Here is a 15,081-nt window from a genome sequence, read left to right as displayed (position 1 = left end):
AAATCCACCTTCGTGATCCTAAATGTTTTGCAAACCACGATACCAATTCCTTCTATTTTTCTTTTTCTTTTGTGAATTTTTAAACCATTTACGAATTTATGGGATACCCTGTATTTCGCAAAGCTGCAGAGGAGGCCGCAGGTTGGAGTCGCCAACGACTATATTTTTTATGATAACCCAAATAAAATGTCAGCGAAATTAATTTGGACTGGATGTGTCAGCAATTTCGTGTCAATTGAACTGAAATGAAATTGACAATGTTATTATTATTCAATTAACAAATTTTCCTTGGTGGTAAATGACAACCTCAAAAGCCTTTGAAATTTTTTTGGCTATAATTGTGACAATTTTAGTTACCCTCGACAATTTCTTTTGTGTGTAATTAACAACTTTAGTTGCCTTTGAAAAAATTTTTCGCTGTAATTCGCAACCTAACTTTCATCTGACAATTTTTTCGGCGATATATTTTTATGGAAGAAATATGGCCAGTTTAGGTATTTAGCGAGTTATGTATATTGATACTTTCTACAGGAAAAACTTTCGCGGGGCGGATGACGGGCTGCATTTAGCCCGCGGGCCTGCGGTTGTGCACCCCTGGACAATACTAGAGAATATTTTTGATTTACTGAATTATTTATTAATATTTATGTACTCTGTTTCTCCTCTTATTGTCTGAAGCATCAATGTGGGATGATTCACCTTGCGCTTCAGCGGTCAAATGAGCGGAAAACAATTCCTGTTATTGTTTGCCGTATTAAAATGACTACAAATCATGTTCTTGAGTACAGGCATGATTCTGAGCTCATGTGTAATTACTTTCTAACATTCATAAATCTTTCAATGATCATCAAATAAGAACATGATCTATTGAAATGACGCGTCTGCGTTCATTTGTAATCATAACGGCTCGGAAAAGAAGAAAAAGCATTTTTGTAAGAATACATAAAAATACCTCGTCTAATGAAGATTATTCATTCCGGATTCGCGTTCCCTTTCCTGGAACAAGATTTTCCATTAGATCCGGAAATTTCACCCCTGACATTTTGCCTGTCGTGACCGAGTTAGTGAATGATTGTATGAGTGACAGAGTATGAATGACCAAGTGAGTGTGTGAGTGATCGTATTAGTGATTAAGTAAGTGAACCGTATGACAGGTCAAGTGAATGGCCATATTGGGTGACCAAGTGAGTGATCATATGTGTGTGTGTGGATGACCATATGAATGACAGCATAAGCAGCTAAGTGTGTGGGTGATTGACCGTATGAGTGAGTGAGTGACCAAACGAGTGACGGTATGAGTAAGTAAGTGACCGTATAAATGACCAAGTGAGGTGTGTTAGTGACCATATTAGTGACCAAATGAGCATACGGGTGACCGTATTGCTGATCAAATGAGTGATCGTATGACGTCGTTGTATCGTGCATAATCGGTAGAATATCATTATATTGTGATTTCACTGTACAGGGTGGGCAAAAAGTCCGTAGAAACTTCAAAAATTCATAAAAACCGGAATAATAACCGAAATAAAAAACGATTTGCAGGGTTAGCATCGCTTTAGGTCACGGGAATTTTTTTTACGACAGGAAAAAAATGAGTCAAACATGGCTAAAAATTTGCTTACGTAATACTTGAACGGCCCCTATATTATCTAACAGTCTCAATGATGAGAAAAATTCCCATGAGAAGGGAAAAAAAAATCCAATTGACGTGAGACAAGTCAACGCACACACATTATCGAACTCTCGAACATTTTCGAGGTCATTTTGTGCTCAGTGGATTTTTGTTTTGCATTTGAGATATCATTCGTTATGAATTATGATTATTTATTCATCACAAAAATTAGAAACTTTACACGATTTTAATTTATACAAAAATTGCCAAGTTTTCAAGACAACCAATTAAATTTTATTTGTCTTGAAAACGTGGCAATTTTTGTATAGATTATGTATTTGTTAATACAGTGAAACCTGTACGAGGCGGAACGTCAAGGAACTGAAATAATATTCCGTTTTATAAAGGTTCAAATCAAAGCACTAATCATTGAACGGACTATATTTTGATTCCGTTTAAGAGAAGTTTCCGTCTCATACAGTGTCCGTCTCAGACAGGTTAGACAGGACGTAACTAAATCTTCCAATGATTTTGAAGTTTCATTTTTGTTATCTACTCGTGACGTCAAACCCGTATATAGCAGAAATTATTCTTATGATTTTCTGTTTTTTGTTGTTTTTTTTAATTTTCGGTATTATTTCCGAGCTGCTGCTCCGTTTTAATTTTTTTGGCACTTTCGCTTGAAACATTAAATGGCTTTGGAGCTGTTACTATAGTGGGGAAGAAGAGGTTGGGCGCGATCTTTGCTTCCTACGCTTTCCTATGGGAAAAATCTTCTTCCTTTAAGGAACATTCAAAAATTTCTATTCACTTTAGGCACTCAGTTATTTTCTCGAATACTATGGATATTTTTATACAATAAAATACGAGCATTTAGGATTTTAATCGTTAGTTATTTTTTTCTCGAATTTCAACTTCAAAAACATGCAACCTATTCCAAAATCCCCGAAATTTTCCCATATTTTGTGATTTTTCAAATAATTTTAATAAAAAATCCTCGTGTTACACTATAGTGCGGAGAAACACACAAAGTTTCAAAACATTTGAATTAGTGGTATCCGAAAAAATGTCCCTTATCTGATAAAAAAGTTAATTTTGAGAAAAGAGAATTTTAATGGGAAACATTAGCATATATAATGGCCACCGGCAGTTTATATTAAAATATTTTAAAAATACTTCTAGTACAGGGAGAACGAAAACTTGAACTCAGACGCAGAAAATTTTATAGTATTTGAAAATTAAGCTGTTAAAGGTGGCACCAAATCTGCTATGGCACCAAATCTTATTTCTTGCACATTTGGGGTTTTTTTTTTTAATTACAACACCCTTACTTTCAGTCTATATTTACTTTTAATCAGCATTATTTTTCATTGCGATAAAGTTTGCTCAGTGTTCTTTACTTGCTCTTTTTTGAAAAATGGCCAAATTATGGGGAAAATTTCGCAAATAATGCACTCTGTTATCAATATATTTGTCTTTATGATATTGCATGAAGTCGATGTCTAATCAATATTTTGACTTTCGATTAACCTGTGGAAAATGAAATAAAAATTGTTTCAAAATTCGAATATTGAATCCGACCCCGCAGTCTCTCCTAATTTATTTTTTGTTTTAAAAAAGCGCACAAGTGCTTAGTGAATTTTCACGTTTATGGAAACTTAAAGATGCCCTCTTCAAGTTTACCAAAGAAATTTTGTATAAAAAAGGCCGGAGTTGTAACAAAATATTTCGTGCTTCAGAAAAAGTCATGTTCAAAATTACAGAATTTGCATAATCACATGAATATTTCAGTAGATCAAAAAAAAAAAATCTAGATGATTAAGATGAACATTGACGTATACACACGTCTGCTCAAGGTTCCTCAACCATAAAAACCCGGATGCTTTGTCTTGAAAATTCTAAAAAAAGCGCTAGTATTTGTGAGAACTGACACGCGCAATTTCTAACCACCGATTTCAGACCTAAAAACTAGCCAAAACATGCTTCCGTGTGGCTAAATCCCGGCGGATTGGAGAAAACCCAAGATTGCTAAAAAAATACACTTTCTATTCACTTATACAAAGAAATATTTTTTCATGCTTGGGCCCATTTTCAAGAATTCAACTTTTGGCCGGCTTTTCAGTTAAAATACCTCGATGTGTGGGGGGGGGGGGCGAAATGTTGGAGAGTAAATTTCCCATAGACTTGTTTTTATGGAAAACCGAAGTATGAGCTGAACAACTTCACAATTGGATGAAGGAGAATTTAAAGAAAAATGAAAAACACACATTGAAAACATCTTTTTATTTTGCACTAAGTGCGCTATGCTGTCGCGTTCGAATCCATAGTTGGAAAAAAAAAGTGTATGATCTGTGTGTGTTATTTGCTTTGCTATATAAGTTACCTCATTTCTCTCTCACGCACGTGCAGCTGGAAAAGGTATGTTCCTAGAATGTCCAGACTACATTTATCTATTCAGGCTACAATTCAAGTCTGTGTCTTTTTTTAATGCATTTTTTCTTACCTTTATCATTCATTTCACATGAAATGGTACAAAATCGTTGTCAAAGAGTGTTTTACCTTAAAAGAGTGAAAATAAAATCTGACTCGTGTTACAGTTACCCATTGGATTCACCCATTAGAATGAAATCATTCTAAAAAAATGATTTTTTGCTAATCAAAATGATTGGCACGAAAACTTATCTCAACACGCGGCTGTTTTATGTTAGCCATGTGCATGCTTATCAACGAAAAAATTCGTTAGCCGAATCCGTATTCGTTACCTGAGGCAGAAAAACGTCGAAAAAAATATTTGCTGAAAAATTCGTAACCCGAGGCATTACTGTACTTGCTTATAACAGCGTGATTTATGTAAATTGAAAAGGGGAAAATTTAATGGTCTTGTGAGAAAAGGGAAAAAAATTGTTTGAACCACAATATCAGTAGGGTCACTAGGTGATGTCCCGTTTCGTTCTTTCGCGATTCATCCTTAGGTCAAAATAGTCCCGTTTCATCCGATCTCTTCTTTCTCCTCCCACTTCCATGGATCAAGATATCACACCCCGCTGTTTTACACTGAGAAGAAAGGCGAGTGATTGACGTACCAGCAAAATATCTGAGACAATTCATATTTGACCATATTACACAGGAATGTCCCGTATATTTAGTGATATTCCCGTGTTTTCTGTCGTTCTCCCTTTTTTATACACTTTTCCAGTTTTCTTTTAATGAATCATATTTGAATTGGCTATCTCTACTGAAATTATGAATGCGGATAATTTTCATCACTTGTAAATTATATTATAGTAATTGCGTATAAATATGGATATTCATCTAAACAATATTTGTTGGATTCTAAGTTTTTTTCCCCCCGTGGACTACATTGCGATTTCCAGTAAACTCTTCATTACCCTGTAATTAGTTATTTATGAGCAATAACTGGTAATTTCGCTGTCTTTCGACGAAGTTTTTGATGGAAATTACCGATATTCCGTATTCTACTATATTTAAGCTCCAAATTTCCTGTATTTTCTGAATAAAACTATAATAAAATGTACACCCAAGCATGTTGAAATATATTCTATTAAAATATTATTATTTTTTAATAGCTATTTGTAGCAGCTCCATACTTCTCTGTCCTACGGGAATTTCGGCAGTAATTAGGAAATTCGTCGTAAATTTCAATTTCGTTATTGCAATTATGTCTCGTATTACGGATCGCAATTTCTCGCATGTTTACCCTTAGAACGAAAATGTCTAATGTAATGAAAACGTAATGAAAAACTTTTTAAAAAATAAACGGAAGTAAAATAGTGCTATTAGCGTAATTTTCATTGAAATAATGCATCAACATCAGGGTATTACAAATCGAAAAATAAATTTTAGGAAGCAGATAAATTCTTCTCCACACAGGGGTAATTAAGGGAAAATTATACAGTTTGCCTTAATTTCAAACCTATGACACAGGTAGTCCACGGGCAGATATGGTAATTTAACTCTAACGGAATGAAAGACTAAAATTTTTGTAATTGATATAAGTACAGTAATGCCGCCCCTTCCCCCCCCCCCCCTGTGATTTAAAATAGGAAATTAGACATTTTCGTTCTAAGGGTAAACATATCTCAACGAGAAAAATGCGGTAAATTGCGATCCGTAATACGAGATATAATTGTAATAACAAAACTGAAATTTACGACGAATTTCCTAAAAGTAATTTTTTAATAGATATGCAGTCAAACCTCGTTAATGAGTCAGTCTTGGGAGAGCAAAAATATGACTTAGTAAGCGGAGTGACTCATAAAACGGAGTAAGCCATAGCTGTGTCAATTCCTGCCTGAGGATAATTGAGACCTTCCCAAAAAGTGACCCGGTAAGCGGAGTGACGTGTTAACCGGGTGACGCACTAACGAGGTTTGACTGTATTTCAATAGAATATATTGCAACATGACTTGGGTGTATATTTGATTATAGTTTCATTCAGAAAATACAGGAAATTTGGAGCTTAAATATAGTAGAATACGGAATATCGGTAATTTTTCATCAAAAACTTGGTCGAAAGACAGCGAAATTACCAGCTATTTCGCTCATAAATTATTAATTACAAGGTAATGAAGAGTTTACTGGAAATCGCAATATGTAGTCCACGGGAGAAAAAAACTTAGAACCCAACAAATATTAGAAATAGAAAAGAAAGAACTATTCAAGGAACTTCATATAGTTCCGAAACGCGTATAGCCGTGTTCGTTTTGAAATTTTGGGTACATCCAACGTCGATTATTCAATTGTACCAACAAATATTGTTTAGATGAATATTCATATTTATACGTAATTACTATAATATAATTTACAAGTGATGAAAATTATCTTCATTCATAATTTCAGTAGAGATAGCCAATTCAAATATGATTCATTTAAAGAAAACTGGAAAAATGTATAAAAAAGGGAGAACGACAGAAAACACGGGAATATCACTAAATATACGGGACATTCCTGTGTAATATGGTCAAATATGAATTGTCTCAGATATTTTGCTGGTACGTCAATCACTCGCCTTTCTTCTCAGTGTAAAACCGCGGGGTGTGATATCTTGATTGACAGTAATCCAGGGAAGTGGGAGGAGAAAGAAAAGATCGGATGAAACGGGACTATTTTGACCTAAGGATGAATCGCGAAAGGACGAAAGGGTACATAGCCGGGTGACGAACAGGGACAGCAACTAGATTCTTTATTTGAAGGCACGAATACGAATTTTGGCCACCCAGCGAAATGTTGAAGGAAAGGTTGAAAGGGGAATTCTGCGCTTTTGCTTTCAGAAACCGGTGCATCAGACAAACACCTTCTATAGCAGAAAGTCTCCTCCTGAAGCTTTGACGTCACTGAAGTCGCCCGTTTCCCCTTTAGTCATTGGATATAGCAGTCCGACGTATGCGAAATTTTTACCTTTTTTTTAAGTATATCCAATGGCTATGGGTGAAATGGACGACTTCAGTAACGTCATGAGCTTCGCGCGGAAGTTACTGCTCTATAGAACGTGTTGATCATATGCACCTGCTACCCCTATTGCGGCCCTGTTCACAATTCGGGCCTTACACTTCGTAGATCTTACGACTAATTTCTGTTGTTGGTGTATTCGCTTGTGGTCATCAAACGAAAAACGGCCCGAGTATCACAGGCGGTTTTCAGTTCCATCTTCTTTGAAGATTTGTGAATTTTCTTGGGTCATCGAAGCATTTCTATCACACGACACGTGAACTCTAATACATTGCCAACATCATCAGAAATGTCATCTGTCTGGGTGTGAGAGATGCCTGAAGACACTGCGCATGTGCACTCAGTGGTATTGCGAAACATGTTGTCATAACTTTGAGTGTTGCGGTGTCTGCCACGAAAATGGGCTGGAAGAGATCTTGGCAATGGGATAAGTCCCAGAGGCAGAGTTCAAGCGTTCATTTATGCTCATGTGCAAAATTACGAAAGTGAACTTTTTAATAGGTTTACAATTGGAGTGGTAAACCTGTTTTTGTTCAAATGTGGATGATGAGTCGCTCCGTTTTTTTGGTGCCATAGAGTCACCAATAAACCGTTTCGACGATAAAAGGGTTAGAAGAGAAGGTGGGGAAGTTCGAATGTATTTCTTTCGTCTTTTCTTTGATAAAATATATCGTCCTTGTAAGGGAATTGGTTAAAAACATATCACCGAACGTTTATTCCTCAAAAATACCTGTCGTATCCTCAGTGTTTCTTTTATTTTTCAGAAGTAATGGCTTTTGGGTGTTAACATTTCGTTTGATATTATTCTCTATTGGCTTATACTTGTTTCAGATCAACTGAAGGCTCAGGTCAGAACCGAAGACGGCGTAGCTCAATCGTAGTTATTCCGCCAATGCAGATTTGTCCAGGGGATCTCCTCGTGTACAGCAAAGTGCTTACGCAAAGGAATACTCTATTAGGTTAGTTCAAATGATATCAATTTTTCTGATTTTGACAAAGATGTAGAACTTACATAGTTTTCTACACTGACTAATGCTAAGACCCGGAAAATCCTTGAAGGTTAATGATAAAAAAAAATCAAATATATACGCGTACATTCATTTAAGGAAAATTGATTTAAAAATTAGAAGCAAGTCAACTAAATTCCCAATATATTCCTCGATTCTAGGAAAAATACTTGGAACCGTTCCAAAAATTTAAAACTAATAAGTATAAATTATTGACCGAAAAAAAGAACATAAAACCGTTTTCGTTTCTGAACCGCATATCGTAATTTATCGACTAAACCAAAAAAAATTTCCAAATGGATTCACTACTACATGCACATATATGATGATGATAAATAATGTCTTTCACGTTGTTACATCATCATTTTTATGGGAAATCGATTCCGTAGGACGAAAAATAAGAACAAACTTCATCTGGCATGTTTATCATATTGCTATACTGTACATTAACGATGTTCGAATCATTAAAAAATATAAATTTCTTATCTTGACAGTTTTCTGATATGTAGCGTCAAATGTTTTATCTAAGTAATTTTTTACTATAGAACCTCTATATACTGAAGTCAACTATAAATTAATTCACATGAAAATCTTAATAAAATTATAAATTTAAAATTATGAACTCTATAAATTGATACGTGAAGCATACTCGACTGATGATTGTCTAATTATTTAAGTTTAATTGATTTTCGATTAGACTTTAAGTAAGAGGTTTGCATGTCGACTAGATGATACATTCACTTTTAATCCTTCTGTAGACAGACAAGTATCAATCTAGATGGCGTTTAAGTTGCTTAAAGACAACATGATTTCGAGCTAAATTATAATTTATTTTTTAAAAACAATAAACTAATAACTCGTTTTTTTTATTTATCATTTTTATCATCTAAATTTTTTTTGAATTCATCTTTTGTTTTTAAATTGGAAAAAAAATTAGTCTTTTTTTTTATCTTTTTTTAGAAAATTTCTTTTTTTAAAGAATCCTTTTTAATTTAAATTTTTCTTTTGAATTTTTTCTAAGACTACTTTTCTCAGCTTTTTCTTTACAAGCTATTTTTCTTTTACTTATCTTTTAAAAAAAGACTGTTTTATTTACTTAAGAATTAAACTTAATAATTTTAATTAAACTTAAGAATTTACTTAAGAATTAAACTTTTTCCAATTTATGTTATGTTCAATTATTTTTTTTGTTGGGGTAGAATCTTGCAAGGCATTCCACATAAATAAATAAATTATTTTTTTGCAGATGAACAGTATGAGTCGTAAACTAATTAACTGTTGTAACTACAGTCCACGCCCTTCAATGTAATCACATTGGGACTCCGGGCTTCTGATAACAATAACCGAATGATAACAATAGCAATAAAAATCCCGTTTGAAAATTGAAATGTGGTGACCATACATCCTGTTTGACCGAACGGGGCACAAGGTAAACGGGTATTGGTAAAACGGGAGAATTCTGTTTTTCTTTCCGACATAATTGGTTGCAAAACGTTCAATCGTTAAATTTTTAAAAAGAATTAGTCTATTCTGAAACGAGACTGTTTTCCCCTTGAGCCAAAATCTTGAATTTTTGTCATTCAGCCATTCTAAGGCTTTAGAATGGAACTGTCTGATGTAGGTCACATTTTTTTAAATGTACAATACGCTTCATAGACCCCTTCAGGAAGTCTCTCGGAAAAAAATTCTTTTCAACTGAAAGAAACAGATAAATATGAAGGAAAGGGTTTTTTTTTTCTTCCCGTCATACATTTGCCTTCACTATAGGAAGGCCATTACAGAAGCAGCTCAGCACGTACATGGGCCACAGCGAATACTATGGACTGATTATGGTAATGAGTACGGAAATGTTTGTCAACAAGGCATGGGGGAGGGCAGCCTCCTACATAGCTTTGCAGCAAGATACCGATAACAAAAAATATTTCATTCAATTGCAAATAAAATACTAAAAATTTCATGTTAATCTGTTAGTTTGTTCTTTCGTAATTGAAGAAAGAAATAATGAATTATAGTGTAAACGTATAATAGAAAAAACACTTTAAACGCCATTTTCTCAAATTGCAGTTTTTGAGCTCAAAGATTAAAGATTTAAAGAAAACTACTGCCCCAAAAATTCTGAATTTTTGCAGAAAAGTTTAGCAGATATGTGTTAGTAGAATAGACTTCGGGTTTAGCAATCAACTAATGGGAAGTATTTAAAAAAATATATATATTGAATTTAGATTTTTGAAATTTATATATATTTTTTCAAACTTTAAAAATGTATAAATTTCTAACGAGTGGTCAGATATCAAAGTCCGAGGTATATTCTACTGACACATGTCGACTAAACTTTCTTGCAAAAATTCATAATTTTTGGGGCAGTAGTTTTCTTTGAATCTTACGGATAAGCTCAAAAACTGCAATCTGAGAAAATCGCGTTCAAAGTGTTTTTTCTAGTATACGTTTACACTATAATCCAGTATTTGTTTCTTTAATTATTATAAAAAAGATTATAAAATAGTTTATTAAGAAAGAAAGAAAAAAAAAGCAATACATATATGAATACAGTATTCTGCTCAACGGATCAATCGATCCCTTGAGTAGAAACCTCAAGTAGATTCAAGTAGAATCCCTTGCTTATGAAAGCAATTAACCGAAGCTTCAGAATACGCAAAATAAAACTTTAGACGGAAAAAAGATGACATTATCCGATAAAACGAATTTTTTCCCAAGTTATGATATTGGTTTGTTCCGTTCTTTGCAAAAGTGATAACAGTACCCGAATGATAACATTATCCGTGATACTAATAAGTGACGTCAACTGCATAATTCAACTATATTATAATTGATGTTCAATAAATTGTTTTCAGGATAAATTATGTATTATATTATTCGTTTCAGATATAGACGGATCAACACAAAGCTTAGGAAATTCAGAGGGTGAGTATAATAAACTACCTCTTAATCCTTATTAGTTTTTAATTTTATTCATAGTTTATATGCGTTATATATGAATGTCGATCGAATCCCTCGGTTGTAAAAATATGTTATTCACTCGTAATTGATTATATTTTCTAATTTTAGATACTTCTAGAAAAGGGAAAAACTCCTGGTCACTCTTAAGGCTGGTGAGTGTTAAATTTTACTATTTTATTTATATATAAAACAGCAATTTCTCCATCTTCTCTCTAAAACCGGACGCGGGTTCAGACCGACTGAAAATAATTAAATAATCAGTTGTGAAAACTCAATCAAATTTTGTGCAGAAAAAAATTACATTAGACTGTGCTAATATTTGATTGTTAAAATAAATTTAAAAAAAAAGTAGTTCCGACTTTCACCCCCAGAAGTTAAATTGCTATGTACTGAGTATTACTTTGTGAAAGGATCTGTGGCCTTCATTTTGATGGCACAGCTGGTCCGTGGAACACAAAGGGTTTGAAACCCCTGCTCTGAAGTGAAACTGCAGGCTCAATGCTTATAATAAAACAAGAACTGCAGCAAATTAACATTGTGAATTTTTTATCAATTTAATAGTGCAATTTTTGCCCCTTGTGATCAATTTTTCTTTTTCAGAAATGAAATTTTTGAACTTTGAATAGTATTAACATTAAGATTGAGTTTGGGAAAAGAAGCACAATTTTTACGACAGAACCCTAAAAACCTCTACTTAGTTATGGTCACCCTGTATACACATTCTATGTTTAACAATCTTTTCTTCACAATTATTCTTTTTCTTCATCGTAAACAGTAGTTCTTAACCAGAAGCCCTTAGAGTAGATTCAGAGGTGCGTGAGATTGAGCGAAATAATAATTATAGTTTTACAGCATTATGTGCCGACTGAATATTATTCTGTAAAGACTGACCATCTTATTGACAAAGGGGGAGGGCAGTCCTTCATCTTATGGGCGCAAAGGGTCCGCGTGGAACACGAAAGTTTGAAAACCCCTGCTCGGTGGTGGAACTGCAGGCGGTGTCTTTGGAATAAAATAAAAAAAATGATAAGAAAAAAAAATGCAGCAAATTAACATTATAATTTTTTTTCTTTACCAGTGCCAATTTGGCCTCTGGTGATCAAGATTTTTTAGAAATGAAATCTTCGTAGTCTGAGAGTAGTATTAACATCAAGATTGATTGAGTTTGGCCGAAAAAAAAAGGTTCAGCTTTTACAATGAAGCTCTAGCAAAGCCTCCTATATAATGTCTCTCTATGAGAGAGGCTTTGGCTCTTCTGTTTCAATGATGGTCATCCCCATATTTCAGATAAGTCCTGCTTTTAAAAATTTCTTCCAAGGATCATTTGGAAGAAACATATCTGAAGCTGGTTCAAATGTCTTAAAAGACCTCTGGATCTTAACCAGGGGCCCTTGGAGAGGTTTCAAGGGATCTGTGAGATCGGATGAGATAATTATACATTCATGTATTTCAAAGCATTATATGCCGAATATTATTCTATAAAGACGTTCGTAATCTTCATCTCATTGACGAAGGATGGTCCCAGACCTTTGTCTTATTGGCACAAAGGATCCGTAGCACACAAAAGGTTAAGGCCCTATGATCTTAAAGAAGGGAACTGCAAATAAATTAGTGATTACGATGATTACGTTTCTTTTTTCCGTTTTTGTACAGTTTGTGGATTGATTAGATAATTCCTAAAACTTAATCCGCATCAGGGACTTCCATCTATTGATGTTCTGGAACACATAGATATGAACACAAATACGAAGGTCACAAATAGGCAAACGGTCAAAGGAGGTAACTGAAAGTCTGTATAAGTCTAGTGAATCGACTCACAATGTTAACTGAAGTAAGTCAACGAACTTACAACTTCTACTACGAATATACAGGTGCAGAAAGTTCCTTTATCATGGAATAACTTGAAAACCGTTGATCCTAGAGAAGCATACTTGCAGTTGCAAAAAGTATCCAAATAATGTTTAGACTCTGGATCCATTGCAAGTGGTTGAAAAGTTATCAAATTAAAAAAATTAACTTTTAAAATGGACACCTTGTTCTAAAAAACACAATTAGAATGTTGCTGCCCTGTTTTTCCTGAGCCCACAAAAAAATGTGGTTAAGTGCAATATTCACTTAAATATTTTTCGAATTCAAAAATCGCTGAAAATGAGGGGAAAGAAGCATAGAATGAGCTTGTCCGTTAGTTTATGAGGTTATTTTATTAATTTTAATTTAATGTGACAAAATAAAAAGTTGATTTTTATTTAATGTATTTTAATAACTACGCAACCACTTGCAATATGAATTATATGACGTTTCTGAACTCTGCATGTTATTTGGGTACTTTTCTAATTGGAAGTACGCTTCCTCTAGGATCAACGGTCCGCTAGTAATTTGAGGCAAAGCGACTTGTGCGTTGAACCTGTATACGTATATTTATGGGCATCTTTTTCTCAGCCACCTCGTTGGGCATTTTGCCTGTTGTGGCGTTGTATTTGTATAGCCTACATGCGTCACAGTAAAAGCCCGAATACCTGGCTAACATATCTAAAACCTAGTATTCACAGAAGCGAACTGATAAAAAGAACAAAATACAAACATTTTCATAAAGACATCTTTATTATTAATTAATAATAATTAATGATTTTTTTGTAAAACTTGGACTCTATTATTCTGGTAATTCATGAACTAGTAGTTGTAATTAATATAAGCTTAGTTATTAATATTTATTTATCAATAAGTATGTAAGACTGAACGAGCCTCGTTCATAATATATGCACTCGCAGTACATGAATATATGCAGAAAATATGCACTCGCCGATTGGTTTCGCTAATTGGTTTGGTAGAAGCCAAAAAAATAGGAACGCGTTCACGAGTATTTTACGGACCGGTTTGCTAAATCCTAGGTTTTCCCTATATTCGGGCTTTTAGCGTGACATGCGAGCATTTTTACTCACTCTGTCGTAGCGACAGACTAACTCGAGGAATACGGACAAAGTTGAAGTAAACCAATAAATGACTGAAATCCTTTTTGCTCTCTCATGAAAAGGCGTCGAGGCTGCGATCGAATCACGCCGTAAAAGCAATCAACTATCGGCAACGAGATTTTCGCCCTCACTTCAGTTTTTTTTCTGCGGAGAATCCCTCCGTCTATCTTGAATCCTGCCAGAGTTGACTTGTGATGATGCACTGAATTCACATTATGTGCCGATTATGTATTCTAATTCGAATTATATTTCGTGCTTTAGGACAATAAACTACTAAATTTAATTTTCTTGCATTTCCCGTTCAGTTTGATCGTTCCAGCAGGAGCAAATCGGAATCCCTGTGCGGCTTAGAAGAGGTTCTAAGCAGTCTACAGCCATCCGAATTCATTGACGAGCATCTGTCCAAATACAAGGTAGGCATACATTCAAAAAATAATAATAATATCAACACAAGTAGTGATTTAATTTTTTTTACCGCTTAAGCAAACTTTTTATACTTTGACAGGGTATGTCCTGGGCAGAGTTCGTATCTCTGTGGTCTGGGAGGACGAAACAGGAGCACAAGTCTATATTGAGGAAGAACTCGAAATGGCTGACGTTCAATTCTTCCTCGGACGCCAAACATTCCCACCAATCTTACATGGGCCAGTCTGTTTCATCTCCGCCTCCAAGCGCCACCAGGTCGTCTTATGGTAGCGACTCTCCGACGTCGATTAGTTCGCCCAAGAATTTTTCCAGCTTCGAGTTTGACAAGGAACGGGATTTAGAAGACGGTCAGGCGTCGCCTCAGTCTACTTTTACGTACGTGGACAATAACTATTTGCCAGTGTTAATTTTTTTTTTTTTTCCTTCGTATGCTACGAAAAGTGTTATTCTCATGTTTGGTCAAGTGGGGTGGATCTACGGATGGGCTAGGGGTTATCGTGCGTTCGTTAGTGCAAGCCCTTGTTTGCTACTTTTCCATCAGATACACTTTACGTTAGAGCAATGTTTCTCAAACTTTTGCCACTCGTGGCTTCCTTGTCATGACGACGTTTACCTGGGGGGGGGGGGGGGCACAGCAGAG

At 34.7% G+C, this 15,081-nt stretch overlaps 1 protein-coding gene across 1 annotated transcript in view; it reads left to right on the top strand.

The window, feature by feature from the left end:
• Positions 1-15,081, top strand: part of LOC149084226 (uncharacterized) — a 385,762-nt gene that overhangs the window by 356,239 nt on the left and 14,442 nt on the right. The window contains exons 9-13 of the mRNA XM_089234569.1: positions 7,913-8,040; positions 10,972-11,010; positions 11,155-11,198; positions 14,321-14,428; positions 14,521-14,816. Of these exons, the coding sequence (XP_089090695.1) occupies positions 7,913-8,040; positions 10,972-11,010; positions 11,155-11,198; positions 14,321-14,428; positions 14,521-14,816 (615 nt within the window). The remainder of the gene's footprint in view (positions 1-7,912; positions 8,041-10,971; positions 11,011-11,154; positions 11,199-14,320; positions 14,429-14,520; positions 14,817-15,081) is intronic.

Source organism: Pholcus phalangioides, unplaced genomic scaffold (assembly GCF_987345545.1).
Source record: "Pholcus phalangioides strain wild (caught in Gottingen) unplaced genomic scaffold, Ppha-v1.0 ptg000008l_1, whole genome shotgun sequence".
NCBI classification, from domain to species: Eukaryota; Metazoa; Arthropoda; class Arachnida; order Araneae; family Pholcidae; genus Pholcus; species Pholcus phalangioides.
The sequence above is the reverse complement of the archived record's forward strand: the minus strand, read 5'-3'. Positions and strand labels throughout refer to the sequence as shown.